The sequence below is a fragment of the Panonychus citri genome, unplaced genomic scaffold (assembly GCF_014898815.1).
Source record: "Panonychus citri isolate SS breed McGregor unplaced genomic scaffold, ASM1489881v1 Contig00077, whole genome shotgun sequence".
Taxonomy (NCBI): Eukaryota; Metazoa; Arthropoda; class Arachnida; order Trombidiformes; family Tetranychidae; genus Panonychus; species Panonychus citri.
In genome coordinates this window covers 1,473,090-1,488,673 of record NW_026515482.1, presented here as the reverse complement: position 1 = coordinate 1,488,673, position 15,584 = coordinate 1,473,090, and the positions used below count along the sequence as shown (strand labels likewise).

Genomic DNA, 15,584 nt, shown 5'->3' with positions numbered 1-15,584 from the left:
CAAGAACAATTTTCAAAATCATAATAATATTAATTTACATTCATCGTTCCAATAAACAGGGTTGGCAGAATTCAATAAGACACAATTTATCCCTGAATAAGTGTTTCATCAAAGTGCCAAGAAGTTACGATGATCCCGGAAAAGGAAACTATTGGATGTTGGGTCCAAGTGCTTCGAATGAAGTTTTCTTGGTGAATCGTCAGGCAAGTTGAGGCGAAAAAAAGTTCTTCATCATCTCGAGCTCGATTAGAACATTCGTTTCGACGATCAATTATTCATTCACTTCAACCTAACAACAACATTGGACTCAACTATTGTTCGTTAGTTAATCAACCATTTGTTTTTCCACCCAATTCATCAAATCAATTAAATAATTCTGTGTACAATCATTCAAGATTAGTTAATTCTTATTGGAATCTAAGGAAATAAAATAAAATTAGAAAACATAATTTGTTGATTAGTTTGTTTTTTCGTGTTGCAAAATTTTGATCAAAATTTTGTTGCTTTTTTTGCTTCTGGTCAATTGTTAGTAAATGTGTTACTTTTCATACTGACCACCATCATCATCGTCATCATGGCTTCCCTTTCACTTTAATCTTGTCAGTGTCTATCTACCAGAGTTCAACTCATGTCATTAGATTGTTTTTGTTGGTCAATAATGATGATAATTTACAACAAAATGAGTACAGAACTGTTTATTGGAACGATAAAATGGATAATTTTTGATAATATAATCATAAATCCCGGATAAGGTCAGTCTTTTCTGAGGGCTACTCTGGATCGCCATGTTTCATTGTTTCAAGTCTTAAATAAATTCCCGTGATCGTCAATATAATTGACAATCGATTGGAAGAAATTTTAAATAGAAATAGGTGAAAATAGATTGTAATGAATGGAAATAGAATTGAAAAGAAAAGATTTTTGTATTATTATGATTTTGAAAATTGTTCTTGGATCAGCTGTTGGCGGGAAGGGGAAAATGATGACAAGGGGATGGAAACTAGAGGGAGACACACATGGTAAAGAAAGTGAAAAAGAGAGGGAAATGATCTTTGTTTATTCTTGATTCACTCTTTCTTTATTCTCTTTCTCTTTCAATTTCTTTCTTTTTTCTCTCTCTTTCCCTCTAATTTTTTTACTCTCTGTATCTATTTCTCTTTCTTTTCTCTCTCTCTTCTCTCTCTCTCTCTCTCTCACATTTGGACTCCCTTCTTCTTCTTGTTCGTGTTACTTTTTATTCTCACTCGTTCTCATCTTCATAAATTTTTTCTTCTTTTTATTCTGGTTTTCTGGTCTCACTCATTTTCTTTTTTTTTCATCTTCTCTCTCTCTCCCTCTCTCTCCTTCTGTATTTGTGATTCTCACTGAATGAATCTCCCTCTCTCTATTTCTCTCTCAATCTTTATCTTCCATCTCCCCCACTAATTCTCTCTCTCTCTGTGTTTTTCTCTTTCTTTTCCTATGGTTCATTTTTCTTCTCAATGATCGTGAACGTCGATTGTCAACCTTTAACCAAATATTCGGGATAATTGTTAATCTTTTCCCGGTTTTATTATAAAACATTTATCATCATTTTCTATTCTTGTGCTTTACTGGTCGTGTTTCCATTTGCTCATCATTAAAACGTCAACAACAAAAAGAACAACATTCTCTTGATAATATTTTCTTATTTTCTTATTTTCTTATTTTCATATTCTCATCTTCATCTTGGTCTTGGTCTCCATCTTAATCAACTGTAAACATCTACAAACAATCATTGTCCTTAATCAGTTTCAATTAATCACCTTCATTAGAATCTTAAAATGCTTATTGGAAAAGAGAAATAATTGTTTACCCTTAAGAGAAAAAGCTTCTTTTTCTGTTGAGCATTTTTCTCTCTTTGTTTCTATTTTTCTCTGGTTTTTTCTCTCTTTTCTCTTTACTCTCTTTCTTTCATTACTTCTCTTCTTTCTCTCTCTCTCTTTCTCTGTTGTTTCTCTGTGAGGTGTTCGTTTCTTCCTAGTGTACAACATGGAGACTCAACCAGGAATTCTAACACCCAATGTGACTCAGTCTTGTTCATCTTCTTCCCGCCGAGTTCGTCCTTCACCTTTGCCCACACTGAACATGAGTGACTCAACAGAAATGTGGGAATCCATGATTAATATCAAGGAGATTTATTGTCGTGATAGTCACTTGTTGGCCAAACATCCGAACATCACACCGAGGATGAGATCGATTCTGTTGGACTGGCTGAGTGAAGTGAGTGAATTGTTCAAACTGCACCGAGAGACATTTTACTTGGCCCTTGATTTTGTGGACCGATACTTGACCAAGAAGAGTGACCTTCCTCGGCAACAGTTGCAATTGATCGGGACCACTTGTCTCTTTATCGCTGCCAAAATTGAGGAAGTGTATCCACCAAAGAGCACTGAGTTCGCCGCAGTCACTGATGGAGCTTGTACCGATTGCGAGATATTCAGTCAAGAACTAGTCATCATGGAGACACTGAAATGGTCACTTCATCCGGTGACAGTGAACAAATGGTTGTCGATTTTTATGCAAATTTATTCGATTCTGGAGAAGGAGAACAATCGAGATCCAGAGGCTCGTTCGACCGGAGAGAAATTTCTAATTCCAAATTACAGTGCAACGTTTTTCGTCCAAGTGGCTCATCTGATCGACTTGTGCATGTTGGACATTGGATCTTTGCAATATAATTACGATGTTATCGCAGCATCGGCGTTTTATCATTTCACCGATGAAGAAACAGTTTATTCTTGTACAAGTAAGTTTTCTTTTCTTTTCGATATTGGAACCAGTTATTTACAACTTTTTCTTTTTCTCTCTCTCTCTCTCTCTCTTTCTCTCTCTCTTTCTTTCTCTGTTATTTCTTTCTTTTTTATCCCTCGTTTTTCTCCTTTATTCCATCTTCCCTCTCCCTCTCCTTCTCCTTCTCCCTCTTACTTCTCCCCTCTTTTCTATCTTCCAATTCTCTCTTTCTCTTCTCTCTTTCTTTTCCATAGGATTCAAACATCCAGATATCAGGGACTGTATCATTTGGATGACACCTTTTGCATTGGCGGTTCGAGAAACGGGAATGATTGAGCCAAAAGTACCAGCGAATGTTACAAATGGCTCTTGGTCCAATATGCAATATCACACAGTCGATTTAACTTTGTTGGTTAGTATTTATTTCATTTCTTTTTTTCCCCCAATCAATTATCTTTTCTAATTTATAAAATATTTTCTTATTTAAAATATTTCAGGAACGAGCTCACATGAAACAAATCGATCTAACTGAAGACAGTAGCGATGAATCAGTAGCTCCATCAATGCCTCCATCTCCACTTAGTAGTAGTCCATTTAATGCAAAGTCAAAGGTTCCATTAAAAGTTAAACGGGATAATAATAATAATAATAATAGTAATAATAATGGACCAATAACAATATCATCCTCGCCAATTGCATCTTCATCAAATGCACAGATAACATCATCTCCATTACCTTTACAATCTTTAGCATCTTCACCAGGATTAAGATCAACAGGATATTCACCAAATCCTTTATCAACTACATCATCTCCACCTCAACATAATCAAACTCAATCTTCATCTTTAACACCTTCATCACTTGTCAACAAAAAACAAATTCAAGAAACAACAACAACAACAATAACAAAAATTACTACAAGTAATACAAAGAAAAGGAAACGAGATCTTAACAACAACTCCAATAATAATAACGATGATTATTACGATGACACAGAATCAGAAGACGATGAAGATGCTCATCATCATCATCATCACCACACTCGCCATAATCATGTTCATCACTGCAACGATAAAGAAATTAATAATAATGAAACTGAGAAAATAGAAAAGATCGAAACAAATAAGATTCATAACACTCGACAATCTGCAAGACGAATTACAAAAAAACGTCGATCATATTCCCCACCAACTAGTAGTCCAGCGACGTTCTAATACAAAATTCTATGTCAATTGTCTCTCTTCAATCACAATTAACTCGTAGATTTTACACAATTAATTAGTATAAATCACAGAAAAAGAGAAAGAGAGAGACAAAAGGACAGAAAGACAAAGAGCACGTTCTTTATGTAAAATAATAATATTTATGCAATTGTTCATATTTATACAATCATTTCTCACTATCAACTGAAAAACGAAAAAAATCTCACCTTCATCAACATCCTTTCATCTTCCATTTCCTCCTTATCATCATCAGCATCCATCTTCCGTCCACCATTTTGATATCACCAAGGTGATAAAACGAAGCACAAAATCCGAACCTGAACAAAATGTCCATTCTAATTGTGATATCTTCTTGCCATTCGCTTGAATCGAAGCCAAAACATTCTAATTACAATAATAATTCCGTCTCATCTACTATACGAAATTATCATCGTTCATCCAAAGCGACTTTTAATCATCTGAAACCTCAACAATTGAACCGAAACTTTTCCCACACCAAATGATCAACAATCCGATTTTTGTCCATACAAATTTTTCCAACATTCAATCACTTTAATAACATAACTTATTATCACAAGTGATTAAAGTTAATCTTCCATTCATGTAAATATTTATATAAATTTCAATAATGTATTTTAATTGTTCATTAGACCAACAGGTAAAAATTTGTCGGCCATTTTGTTTGACCTTTTTTTTTAGCGTTTTCATTTGAAGCTTTTCACTTACATAAATCAATTTGCTTTCGTTAAATCAACTTATGTTTGTAAATAGAAAATGTTGGAAAATAAATTAACAAATAATCACCATAATTATCGTTAATTACTCTTGTTGTCTCATTAATTTCTCCCGCTCCTTGTGCAATTTAACTTTTCTTTTATGTTCTTCCCTCCATTTTGCTTCAGCTTCTTCATCATATTCCTCCATTATTTCAACCAAGTCTTTCGATTCCTCTGCTAATTGTGAGGTGAATTTGAACCAATTGTTAATTGATTCGATTTCCTTTTCGGTTTCGACTTTTCTCTCTTTGACAAACTTAATTCTTCTTTCGGCAATTTCAACGGCCTGAGAAACCGACCGGTCAGCAAACCAATTGTCACCCAATGAAACCATCACCTGATTAGTGTGGTCAAGATTTCCTGGCATAAAGGCCAATGGAGCGTCTTCCTTTCTCATATTGTGACAAATTGGAACCATAATTGGATGATTAACCTTTTTAACCAGCATTTCCATGTTACCTTTTAATGATTCATATTCGTTGATTATATTATCATATGAGGCTAATTTAGTTTTTGCCATTTGCAAGGCCTAAATTAGAAGCGATATCAATACAAAGAGAAAGAAACAAAAATATAAACATCGAAAGACTCTCAGATCAGATTCATTGACTTTGGATTTAATTGAGAACGGGAAAATTATCATCTGCAAGGTGAGATGATCATCTTCATCATCTTCTTCATTATTACAATTAAAAGCGGGAACAATTAGAGAGGGAAATGAAAGATCGAGGTGTTTAAGGTTGGGGTTGAATCTTCACTCAAGCAAATAAAGTGATGGGAAAAAAGCTTAGCCTTTGGATTGGAAATTAATTATTGGTGAGAAATTAACATGTTCACTTACCCATTGTTGGCTGATCTTTAATTTGTCCAAAGTAAATTGAGGTTCCATTCAACAATTAGAAGAAACAATTAGTTAATTTTTTGAGAAAAAGAAATGAGAGAAAAGAGAAAAAATTTACTAAACCGATCAGCTGATTCTCTTTGTGTTGATCTATCAATGAGTCATTCGAATGTTAACTTTTGATTGATGGAATTAATTGTAATTGCAATTAATTTTCTTTGAATTTTTTTTGTTTAATTCTATTAAGGGTATTGCTTGGAGACACACATACACACATACTGTAAAGTAAGAAATGAAAGGAAAATAATTACATTGAATGAATAAGTACAATGGAGAGTAAAAAAAATGGTTTAGCTTTTTTTGTATGATCTGATCTAAGAATTGAGATTGAAGAGTTAATTTAAATTAAAAACAATTGATTTTTACCATTGGTAAAATTGTTAATTGTTGTAGTTGTTTGGGGTTGTGGTAGAAAGAGAGAGGAAAAATTGATGTTTTTCTTTTTAAGTATTTGATTGTAATACTGGTGTTGGTTTTTTTTTCGTTTCCATTTGTTTTTCTTGCAACTTTTCAGTCTTCGGTTTTCCGTTTTGGCTTTTTTGGATTACGGGAACGGCTTTTAGCCTTACATAGTGGACATATTGGTGCATTTCGGTGGATTTGTTGGTGACAGGATAGACATGATTTCATTGGAGGTGGCTGTTGACGGAATGCTGCTGGTGGAGGTTGTCTGTCAGTCATAGATAAACTTGGAACACCCGAAGATGGTCCAGGGTGGACTGAAGATCCACCTTGCCCAGAGAATCCTAATCGAGGTTGATGAACCGAAGAGGGTAAATTTGGCTTGAAAACACCGTGAATCATTGAGGGTGGCTGAGAATTTGCTGTTGAAATTGTTAACAATGTTTTGTTCATTGAGCGTCCATTTGATTCATAATCACGATTAGTTGGCTCAGAAAGATGATGTTTCTTAAATAATTCTGAACGAATTTTCTCCTCCTCTTCGTGTAGATCATTAATCAAATCTAAACCTAAACCAGATCTCATCTTGTTTGCATGATCTTTTAATTGTTGACATTCAATTAGTAAACTTTTTGCTGTTGACAAATGTTGACTATGTTCTTCATCACTTTCCTTTATTACTGTTTCCATTTGATTTAGATCAGAATGAATTAATCGTAATTCTTCAACATGAGCCAATTTTTCTTGTTCAAGAAACTCTTTCTCTTTTCGATAAGCAACAAGACATTTTTTCTCCGATTCAACTGCATCCAATTCTTGTTTAAGACGAGTTTTTATGTTATTTAAATCCAATGTTAAGTCTCTATAGAAGAAGATAAATAAATAAACCAACCAAAGAAGAAGAAGAAGAAGAAACAAATCATTAACATATTGATAACTAATTAATCTCATCGAATGTCAATTGATAAATACAGAATATCAAAGCGGAAAAAAAGAATACAAATTAAAACAACTTACCGAAGCTCTTTAAGATATTCTAACTTGTTGATGGCGATTTCATCGTCCGAAGAGATCTGATTACCTCCAGAAGACATGACAAAACCCTAATTAAATTGATAAAAAAAAATCACATAATCAATAACAATCACAATTTGATCAATAAAAAATTTCTTCTTGGTAAATAACCACAGATATAAAAATACAGAGAAAGACAAGAAGAGATAAAAGAATTTGAAAAAAAAGCTAACCTAGAGATGCGAAGATAAAGAAGATGATGAAAAACTCGATGACAATTGATTTCCTTCAATCAGCAAATTCTCTTAATCATAGAGAAAAAAATCCAACAATCAAATAGATCGACAAACAATCAACTCGAAATTATAAATCCCTGGTAAATAAACAAAAAAGTCACAAGAATAAAAATCAAATTAATGTCAAGCCGATACTTTGATGACCAAGCAGCTGAGCATGACTACGATTCTGGAACAGAATAAATGATAAATCATCTAATTGTTGAAAGAAAAGAAAAGAACCAAAAAAAATTAGTTAAAAATTGAAATTAGAGCAAAAATTAAAATAAAAAGTATAAACAATCAACATAAATAGTTAATTGTTTTCTTTTCTCATTTAGATAAATAGAATTTTTTTTTCTTCTTTTTCTTTTAGATATTAGGAGATTTTCCCTTCTTTTAGAAGCGTAATGCGAATATGGTCCCTTCTCCGCCATTTTTTTCTATTCCAATCTAATGATTAGTAAGAAAACATTTTCTCTCTGTTTTCCTTAATGACTTTTTGTTAATTGTACTTAAATTGTTTCAATTTTTTCTACTCAATACTCATTGATTTACCTCTAAGTTCACTTTGGTTGTTACCTTTGGTTCGCAATTAGGTGAGTATTTTGTCTATCAGTCTGTGGATTTGCTTGTGTGTGTGTGTTTGTGTCGGTGTGGTTGTTGGTCTTTCTTTTTCTCTTTCTTTTTCTAATCTCTTTAAATAGCTTTACTTTTTTCTTATTGCCTTGTGTATCTGTTGTAAATAAAGAGTGTTAATGTAAAGGAATCTGTTTATTTTATTGTTTAATTTGGATTAAGTTTAATTGTTAATCTCTGTTGTTGGTTTTTTTGTATCTTCTTTTTTTCTCAGGTGAATTTTCTATCACAAAATGGGTGACAGTGATGATGAATATGATCGTCGTAGGGTAAGAGATAAATTTAAAAGAGAACGTAGTGATTATCAGGATAGATATTCTGGTTCAAGTAGAGGAGGTGGACGGGAAGATTGGCCTGATTCTCGTGAATCCAGTGGTGATTGGGGACGTAATTCATCTGGTAGATCTGGTGATCGAATGAATAACCGTGGTAGTGATGGTAGATATTCTAATGATAGATATGGTAATCAAAGAAGGGACCGGTATGGTAGCCCTGGAGATAGAAGTGACATGAGTCCTCCTATGAAAAGGGTTCGTAATACTCGACCAGATTGGGATGAAAGAGGTAATTACTCTTCTTCCAATAATTTTGAATACCCTCATTCAGGAGGTACATGGAATCCTATAGATACTGGGATAAGTCCTCATTCCTTAAATTCAGCTGTTGCCGCAGCTACTTTTAACTCCAACACATCAACCAATACTCATCAAAGGTTTGTATAGTAATTATCACCCATTAGATCCAGATGATTCCAAATTTCTTTTCTCAACTAACAATTTCTTCCTCTACTCCTTATGAACACAGCGTTGGCCCTACACAACCTCCTATGATGACATTTAAACAATTTCTTGCTACCCAGGATGATAGCGTTGATGATATGGATGCCGTTAAAAAATATAACGATTACAAGACAGATTTCAAGAAACAACAGATCGCTTCCTTTTTTACCGCACACAAAGAAGAAGAATGGTAAGAATCAAGATCCATCCCAATTTCTAAATTACATCAAGAGTATCACCTAAAAGTCTTCTCACCTTTTACTCTATTGTTTCCTATGAATTAGAATTTTTTGATCGATGAATTTTGTTTGATATCTCGTCTAAAATATCAATCAACTCTTTCCTTTTTTACTTTTTGTCAATTCTTTTTTATTTGACATCCTAGTAGTTTGTACTATCCTTCACTTTTCACCAAGAGCTATTTTCCTTTCTTTCCTTTCTTTGATTTCATCCTCCTACTCTTTTTCTCTCTCTCTCTCTATTTATACAAGATGAAAAAAAAAATCTCACGCGCACATTACACATACATTAGAACTAATTTTACACAACTTTTCCTACCAACAGCGGTTTAATTAACGGTCAAATTAACTCTCCAGGACAAGTTTTTTCTTTCAATTATCTCAGTGATTTTATAAATTGTTTTCACTTTTTTGTTGTGTGTGTTTTTGCCCATTTGTCAGAGTTTTTATTCAATTGGTTCCATTCAAATAAGTTTTTTAATCTCATCAGTACTTATAACAAAATGTACCCACACTAAAGTCAATCGTGAAAGTCTCATGATCAATGCTCACTTTCTACTTATATTTCCTTACCCGCGTCCTCGTTTTAAAACCAATTCCCTTAACCCTTTTTCCTTCTTCATGTTCTCAACCAGTGAGCTTAATTCCCCAAATATTTTCTACTACTAATTTATACATGAAACTAAAGATGAAAAAGTTAGGCATCTTTTACATGCCTTTCGGGTAAATCTTCGTCACTTTTTTTTATATATAATTATTATAATTATGTTCACACCGAAAAAAAAATCTACCTCGTCAAACTTCATTCACAAAAACAAACATCAAATCTAAGTCATTTTTTATTTTTATTTTTATTTTTATATCTAAATGAATATTTTATGTTATTGTGAATATATTGAGATGTTAAATAACCCAATCTATCAACAACAACTTATTCTATTTTTTGCAACTCACCTAAACTCTACAAAAATCTGATCATTTTATTAGCTGTTGATGTTATTTTTTATCTTTACTCAATCTAAACACAAATATTTACCAAAAACTTTCATATTTCTATCATGAAAAAAAAAATTTAATATTGTTGAAAAATAAGGAAAAAAAATGTTTATTTTTGTATTTGTGATTAACATCGCGTTTAAATGGTGTGAACACACTCAATTAAGGTGAGCTTTTGGCCTTAGCGCGTTAAATCAATACACTGCTAACAATTAATTGATGAATCATTTTTATTTACAGCTTCCATTTCATTGTATTTATCTTGCTGTCAAGTTTTATCTATTCAATTTACTAATGATTTCTTTGTTTTTCTCTCTCTCTACGTTCATTTTCTGTCTTATTTTTCACCCTTGCTTTCTTCAGGTTCAAGTCCAAGTATCATCCTGACGAATTTGGTAAACGTAAAGAAGAATCACACCAAGCTCTTAAAAACAGACTTAATGTTTTCATGGAACTTTATGACAAGGGATTGGTTGACTCTGTGAGCATTGATGTCGAAAAATCTGACTCGATTATCCGTCTATTAGATGCTGCAGTTATCAAGTTAGAAGGCGGAACTGATTTTGATCTTAAAGCATTGGATACCAAGTTAGATGCCTCAGATGACAAACCAAAGGCATCTGATCTTGAAGTATTCCAAGTTGACGTTGAAAAACCTCCTCCCAAGAAAGAAAAAAAGGAAAAACCAGAAGAAGGCGAAGAAGGCGAAGAAGGTGAAGAAGGAGAAGAAGGCGAGGATGGTGAAGAAATTGACAAAAAAGAAGATGAAGATTCAGACATGAAGTCGAAAATCAAAGAGGAAATCAAAGATGAAGATTCGCAAAATGTCCCAGTTAAAGAAGAGCCTGTTGAAAGTGCCGAATCTGTTAAGAATATGGATGAAAATACTGGAGAATGTGAAGACTTTAAAGATAGTAAAGTAAACATTAAAGTCGAACCATCTGAAGATATGGAAGATGGTGAAGACGGTGAAGCATCTATGAGTAAAGAACTAGCTGAGGAAAAAGATCAAATAAAAGAAGAAGGCGAAGAAGAAGATAGTGTAAATGAACAAGATGAGAAACCTGAAACTAAAGGCTCAGGCCTAGAGACTGAAGAGAAGATGGATGAAAGTGATGAGCCCAAAAAAGACTCAGCTAATGAACCAAACGACGATGAGCCTAAACCTCGACCTCTTCATCTTAAAGATTCAATTTTCTTACGTAACATTGCCCCAAACATAACCAAGGCGGAAATTGAAGAGGTAAATCTCATATTAACTCTCAAATTTATCATTAGACTCATTTTTCATTCAATCTTCCTTTTCTCATATTTTATTATTAGATCTGTAAGAAGCATCCTGGTTTTCTCCGAGTCCACATAGCTGATCCAGCACCAGATCGTAAATTTTATAGACGAGGATGGGTCACTTTTGAGAAACTTGGTAACATCAGAGAAATTTGTTTAGAAATGCTTAGTATTAAAGTAAGTTGATTCTTTAGTTGCTTTATTGTTGAAATTGTTCTCAATTCTAATGATTGGCTTTTTTCTTTCCCTCAGATTAAAGAATGTGAATTAGGAGCTATAGTTAATCGAGATTTAACCAGACGAATCCGCTCTGTTAATGGAATAGCTTCTCACAAGAATGTTGTTCGGGCCGACATCAGGAACGCAGCGAAAATAGTTTTTAATCTTGATCACCAAAGACGCGTCTGGGACGACCATGAACAGGAAAAGAGAGATGCAAATGAACCAAAGACCAAAGAAGAAGTTGCATTTGGATTCCAATCCTGTAATCCTCTTCTTAAAAATATTGCCGATTACATGATTGAAGAAGCAAGTGCTGAAGAGGAAGAGCTTTTAGGAGACCAAGCGGGTGAAGAGGAAGGCGAAGAAAGTCCTGGTCAATCATTAGAAAGAGATGAGAATCTTATTAAAGTTTTAGATCGTCTACTCTTATACCTTAGGATAGTTCATTCTGTTGATTATTATAATCACAGTGATTATCCAAATGAAGATGAAATGCCCAATCGTATTGGTATCATGCATGCTCGAGGTGCACCACCATCTTGTAAAGTAACTTCACAAGAGATAAATGAATACATCAAAGCATTCGAGCAAAAAATCAAACCTTATCTTCAACCATTAGTAATTATCACCGAAGAAGAAGCTCTTAAATTGGGTAAAAAAGATGAAGAAAAAGAAGTTGAAGATTTTATTCAACATAATACCCAAGAAATTGGTAAAGATAAATGGCTTTGTCCATTATCGGGTAAAAAGTTCAAAGGACCTGATTTTGTGCGGAAACACATTTTAAACAAGCATGAAGATAGACTTCATCAAGTTAGAAAAGAAGTTGAATATTTTAACAATTATCTAAGTGATCCAAAGCGACCTGCATTACCTGAACATCCATCTAATAGACCCGCGAATGCACAGACTGGCACTGATAAAAATAATCCACCGACAATTGGTCACAATGGACCAACAACTTCAGCCAATGCATGGGCTCACCCCGCTGGTTTCCCTACAGCTCCTGGTTTTCCTGGATTTCCCTTGCGATCGCCATTACCCTTTGCCAATCCAATGGCGGCATGGACAGCATTGAGTCGAAACTATCAGCCTATGGCTCCTAATTTGGACTATTCTCGAGGTGGTCACCAGGCAGCAGCAGCTCACGCGGCGGCAGCAGCAGCCGCAGCCGCTGCTGCAACATTATCCCGTAATCGTTACGGTGCTAGGTGAGTTGATTTTATTTTATAAAGAAAAAGTTTTAACTTCAATTCGACAGAAACAATCGTTTACTATTATTATTGTTAAAATGATCGGTTAGCTTATTGATGATCTTAAATTAATCTGAAAACAACTTTTAGACATGATCCTCGTGCTGTTGTTGGATACGCAGATTTGGATGATAACCTGGAAATGATTTAATTAAAGAGACATCAAGATAAATTCCCTTCCATCCATGAGAATTGACAAGGCAACAAGATACTTTAAAGGCCTTTCCAGATCACAAGAAAAGGATCGTAAATTTAAATCTAAACCTGAGTAACCATAATATCTCTCATTCTCTCTCCCTTGGTCCCACACAAAGAAAAGATTATTATTACAAAAAGGAAATCAACTTGTATTTTGACATTGAAAACCGGAGCTATCAGTTGTTTTCAGATTCGATTGAGATCTCGTTCACTATTTAGTATTAATATTACCAGTTAATGACTTTCGAAAAAAGAAATGATTGTTGTCTTGTATCGATTTTGATTAACACAAAATTTAACAACAATACATTAATATTGACATTTTATTGACGATGTTAATGTTTCAGAATAAAGACAAGAAATTATAGAGATCTCGATGCTCCTGATGACGACTGATAGGAAGACGAACCAACCACAAATTTAAATCATCAAAAATTCATTTACAATCTTTCATCAAATATTTTGTGCCCTCTTCATCTGAGAACTTCTCTCTTTTTTTTCTCTCTCTTCCTCTCTCAATCCATCTTCCTATTTGCTTTTCTCTTTCAATTTTCCTGTTTATTCACCATAAAATATATGATTGGTTCATCATATTGATAATGATAATAATAATAATAATCAAATCCACAGAGAAGATCCGGTTTCTGCTCTTTTTCCATCCTCGATTCATGTTCCAATTCAATCGCTGTTGATTATCGCTGATATTGATACTGATGAAGATAATGAAGATAATGATGAAGATAAGGATGAATTACTATATCATTGAATTGTCACTTGAATGAATTATTATAATAAAATAACATATATACAGCTAATGATGAAACTTGAACATCCTGAATCATGTTGAATCAATTGTCAAATAATCATCTTTAATTGTAATAAGATTAACTTTTTCTTTTCACAATTAACTTTATCAACTTATAAAGATGAGAAATTGAAAGTAAAAATCACTAATTACAACTGTAATTGTGATTAATTTTTCTCTCTCTTCCAAGTCAATTAACTCTCACAATTGTGAGGCGTAATCCAAGTAGATATTCAACAATTAGATGACAATTAGATTTCTCCAATTTGATCATCTACCACCTCTGTTAATCGTGAGAGGAAACTTAATTGTAATTTAATCCTTACATTTGAATCAACATGAAAACGAGGAGAAAAATATTTTTAATTTAAAACCATTGTAACTAAATTAACTTTCCAACACTCAACAACTAACAATCTAATTTTAACTAATCAAAACTAACCAGCTAAGCTTTTTTTTTGTTGTAACTTGAAGTTAATTTTTTGAGCCATTTTTTGTTGTTGTTGTTGAATAACATTCAATTCATTTTTGTGCCTGCAATCAGAATTAAATGATTTGCACATTCTTGGTTACTTGATTAATTGTAATTAACTATTTCCATGTTGTTGATGAGGGTTAAATAATTTAACTCACAAATTGTTGTTGGATTAAGATTAATTTGTTTCTGGTGGGGTGAGTGAAACAAAGAGGAGAGGCTGATGGGGATAACCCTTGGCAAGATTGAGGAGGTGACAGTAGTTATCATATTAACGATACAGTTAATTGTTACCAATTAAAATTGATAACATGATGATGCGTAAAAGTAACTGTAAAAAATGTTTCCATTGTTGTTTTCTTGTGCTTATTTACATTATCAACTCCTCCTATTTTTTTTGTATCTTTATCTTCATCTTCATCTTCATCTCTCTCTCTCTCTCTCCTCCCTCTTCCGTCTTGATTTCATGTAAAAATGTCGAGGTGTGTTAATTGTGTATCAAATACATGAGATTACAACATTGTTATTAATCATAATCACTGGTCAACTTAACTGTATCATCAAGTATTAAATTGTAGGAGGAGTGAGGGAGGTGATGATTAAATTTTACTTTTTTTCATTTCAATTGATCAACAACAACAACAACATTAGTTGATGAAGACATAATAATGTCCAGTGGACGTAAAATGGTCAATGGACATAATTAGTGGTCACTTAATCTCACGATGACCTTTACCGGACTTTATCTTTCTTTCTTTCTCTCTCTCTTTTCATGGTCTCACTTTTTTTTATCCTTAATCATTATTATTATAGTTTATTGTCATTTATATTCAAAGTCCAAGTTAACTTTATATCCACGCGTCAATCACAACAGGACATCAACAAAGATGAGGATGACCAATACAAGGGAAGTAAAAAAAGGGAAACAAGGAAGATGATCTTGATGAAGATGAAAGGGAAATAAGAAGAAGAGAATAGAAAAAAAGAAAGGTGTGAGATAAAGGTGACATTGGGAGTGGAAAATTGGGATAACTGTAAAAAAGAAAAAAACAAATTCGATTTTGTTTCTCTCTCTCTCTCTCTCTCTCTTTCTCATGTGGTCACTTCCTCTTCCTCCGTCCTCTCAAACGTTCAACTATTACCTCCGATTACATAACGTTAGGACGAAAGATGATGAGGACAATTGATGACAATGAAAAGTGTGGGAGGCAAAGATTATCATTGTTATTAAATATCGGGAGTGATGGTCAATGAAAGCACAGAAAATACTGACCATTGAAATGATGATAAATTATTAACAAAGATGCATAATAATATATTATGATGAAGTAAATTGTCAATGAGAGGTG

General features: G+C 33.3%; 4 protein-coding genes across 6 annotated transcripts; 2 read left to right on the top strand and 2 right to left on the bottom strand.

Moving 5' to 3' along the window:
• Positions 1-1,231: 1,231 nt before the first annotated feature.
• LOC128387178 (G1/S-specific cyclin-E-like) lies at positions 1,232-4,582 on the top strand. The gene is made up of 3 exons (XM_053346357.1): positions 1,232-2,767; positions 3,006-3,163; positions 3,249-4,582. Exons 1-3 carry the CDS (start codon positions 2,011-2,013, stop codon positions 3,963-3,965), a joined length of 1,632 nt encoding a protein of 543 aa, XP_053202332.1. The 5' UTR covers positions 1,232-2,010; the 3' UTR covers positions 3,966-4,582.
• Positions 4,579-5,732, bottom strand: LOC128387180 (unconventional prefoldin RPB5 interactor-like). Its single transcript, XM_053346360.1, has 2 exons — positions 5,592-5,732; positions 4,579-5,279 (listed from the first exon to the last, which is right to left on the bottom strand). Exons 1-2 carry the CDS (start codon positions 5,637-5,639, stop codon positions 4,794-4,796), a joined length of 534 nt encoding a protein of 177 aa, XP_053202335.1. The 5' UTR covers positions 5,640-5,732; the 3' UTR covers positions 4,579-4,793.
• Positions 5,733-5,763: 31 nt separating this feature from the next.
• LOC128387179 (zinc finger C4H2 domain-containing protein-like) lies at positions 5,764-7,668 on the bottom strand. The gene is made up of 3 exons (XM_053346358.1): positions 7,301-7,668; positions 7,071-7,156; positions 5,764-6,915 (listed from the first exon to the last, which is right to left on the bottom strand). Exons 2-3 carry the CDS (start codon positions 7,145-7,147, stop codon positions 6,162-6,164), a joined length of 831 nt encoding a protein of 276 aa, XP_053202333.1. The 5' UTR covers positions 7,148-7,156; positions 7,301-7,668; the 3' UTR covers positions 5,764-6,161.
• Positions 7,669-7,784: 116 nt separating this feature from the next.
• LOC128387177 (serrate RNA effector molecule homolog) lies at positions 7,785-13,770 on the top strand. Of its 3 annotated transcripts, none has more exons than XM_053346355.1 (7): positions 7,785-7,941; positions 8,196-8,693; positions 8,786-8,950; positions 10,359-11,238; positions 11,319-11,459; positions 11,535-12,715; positions 12,848-13,770. In XM_053346355.1, the coding sequence occupies exons 2-7, from the start codon at positions 8,215-8,217 to the stop codon at positions 12,906-12,908; spliced, it is 2,907 nt and encodes a 968-aa protein (XP_053202330.1). In that variant the 5' UTR covers positions 7,785-7,941; positions 8,196-8,214; the 3' UTR covers positions 12,909-13,770. The 3 variants fall into 3 exon arrangements, with proteins under 3 accessions (XP_053202330.1, XP_053202331.1, XP_053202329.1); XM_053346356.1 differs by having other exon boundaries at positions 8,196-8,702; positions 13,303-13,770; XM_053346354.1 differs by having other exon boundaries at positions 8,196-8,702.
• The last annotated feature ends 1,814 nt before the right edge of the window (positions 13,771-15,584 follow it).

Excerpts from the sequence above, each read along its gene's own strand:
- LOC128387178 (XM_053346357.1), top strand. The coding sequence starts at position 2,011 with ATGGAGACTCAACCAGGAATTCTAACACCCAATGTGACTCAGTCTTGT. Across the intron at positions 2,768-3,005 it reads AACAGTTTATTCTTGTACAA|GATTCAAACATCCAGATATC; the intron begins GTAAGTTTTCTT and ends TCTTTTCCATAG. Across the intron at positions 3,164-3,248 it reads CAGTCGATTTAACTTTGTTG|GAACGAGCTCACATGAAACA; the intron begins GTTAGTATTTAT and ends AAAATATTTCAG.
- LOC128387180 (XM_053346360.1), bottom strand. The coding sequence starts at position 5,639 with ATGGAACCTCAATTTACTTTGGACAAATTAAAGATCAGCCAACAATGG. Across the intron at positions 5,280-5,591 it reads TAAAGATCAGCCAACAATGG|GCCTTGCAAATGGCAAAAAC; the intron begins GTAAGTGAACAT and ends CTTCTAATTTAG.
- LOC128387179 (XM_053346358.1), bottom strand. The coding sequence starts at position 7,147 with ATGTCTTCTGGAGGTAATCAGATCTCTTCGGACGATGAAATCGCCATC. Across the intron at positions 6,916-7,070 it reads GAATATCTTAAAGAGCTTCG|AGACTTAACATTGGATTTAA; the intron begins GTAAGTTGTTTT and ends CTTCTTCTATAG.
- LOC128387177 (XM_053346354.1), top strand. The coding sequence starts at position 8,215 with ATGGGTGACAGTGATGATGAATATGATCGTCGTAGGGTAAGAGATAAA. Across the intron at positions 8,703-8,785 it reads ACTCATCAAAGGTTTGTATA|CGTTGGCCCTACACAACCTC; the intron begins GTAATTATCACC and ends TTATGAACACAG. Across the intron at positions 12,716-12,847 it reads CGTAATCGTTACGGTGCTAG|ACATGATCCTCGTGCTGTTG; the intron begins GTGAGTTGATTT and ends AACAACTTTTAG.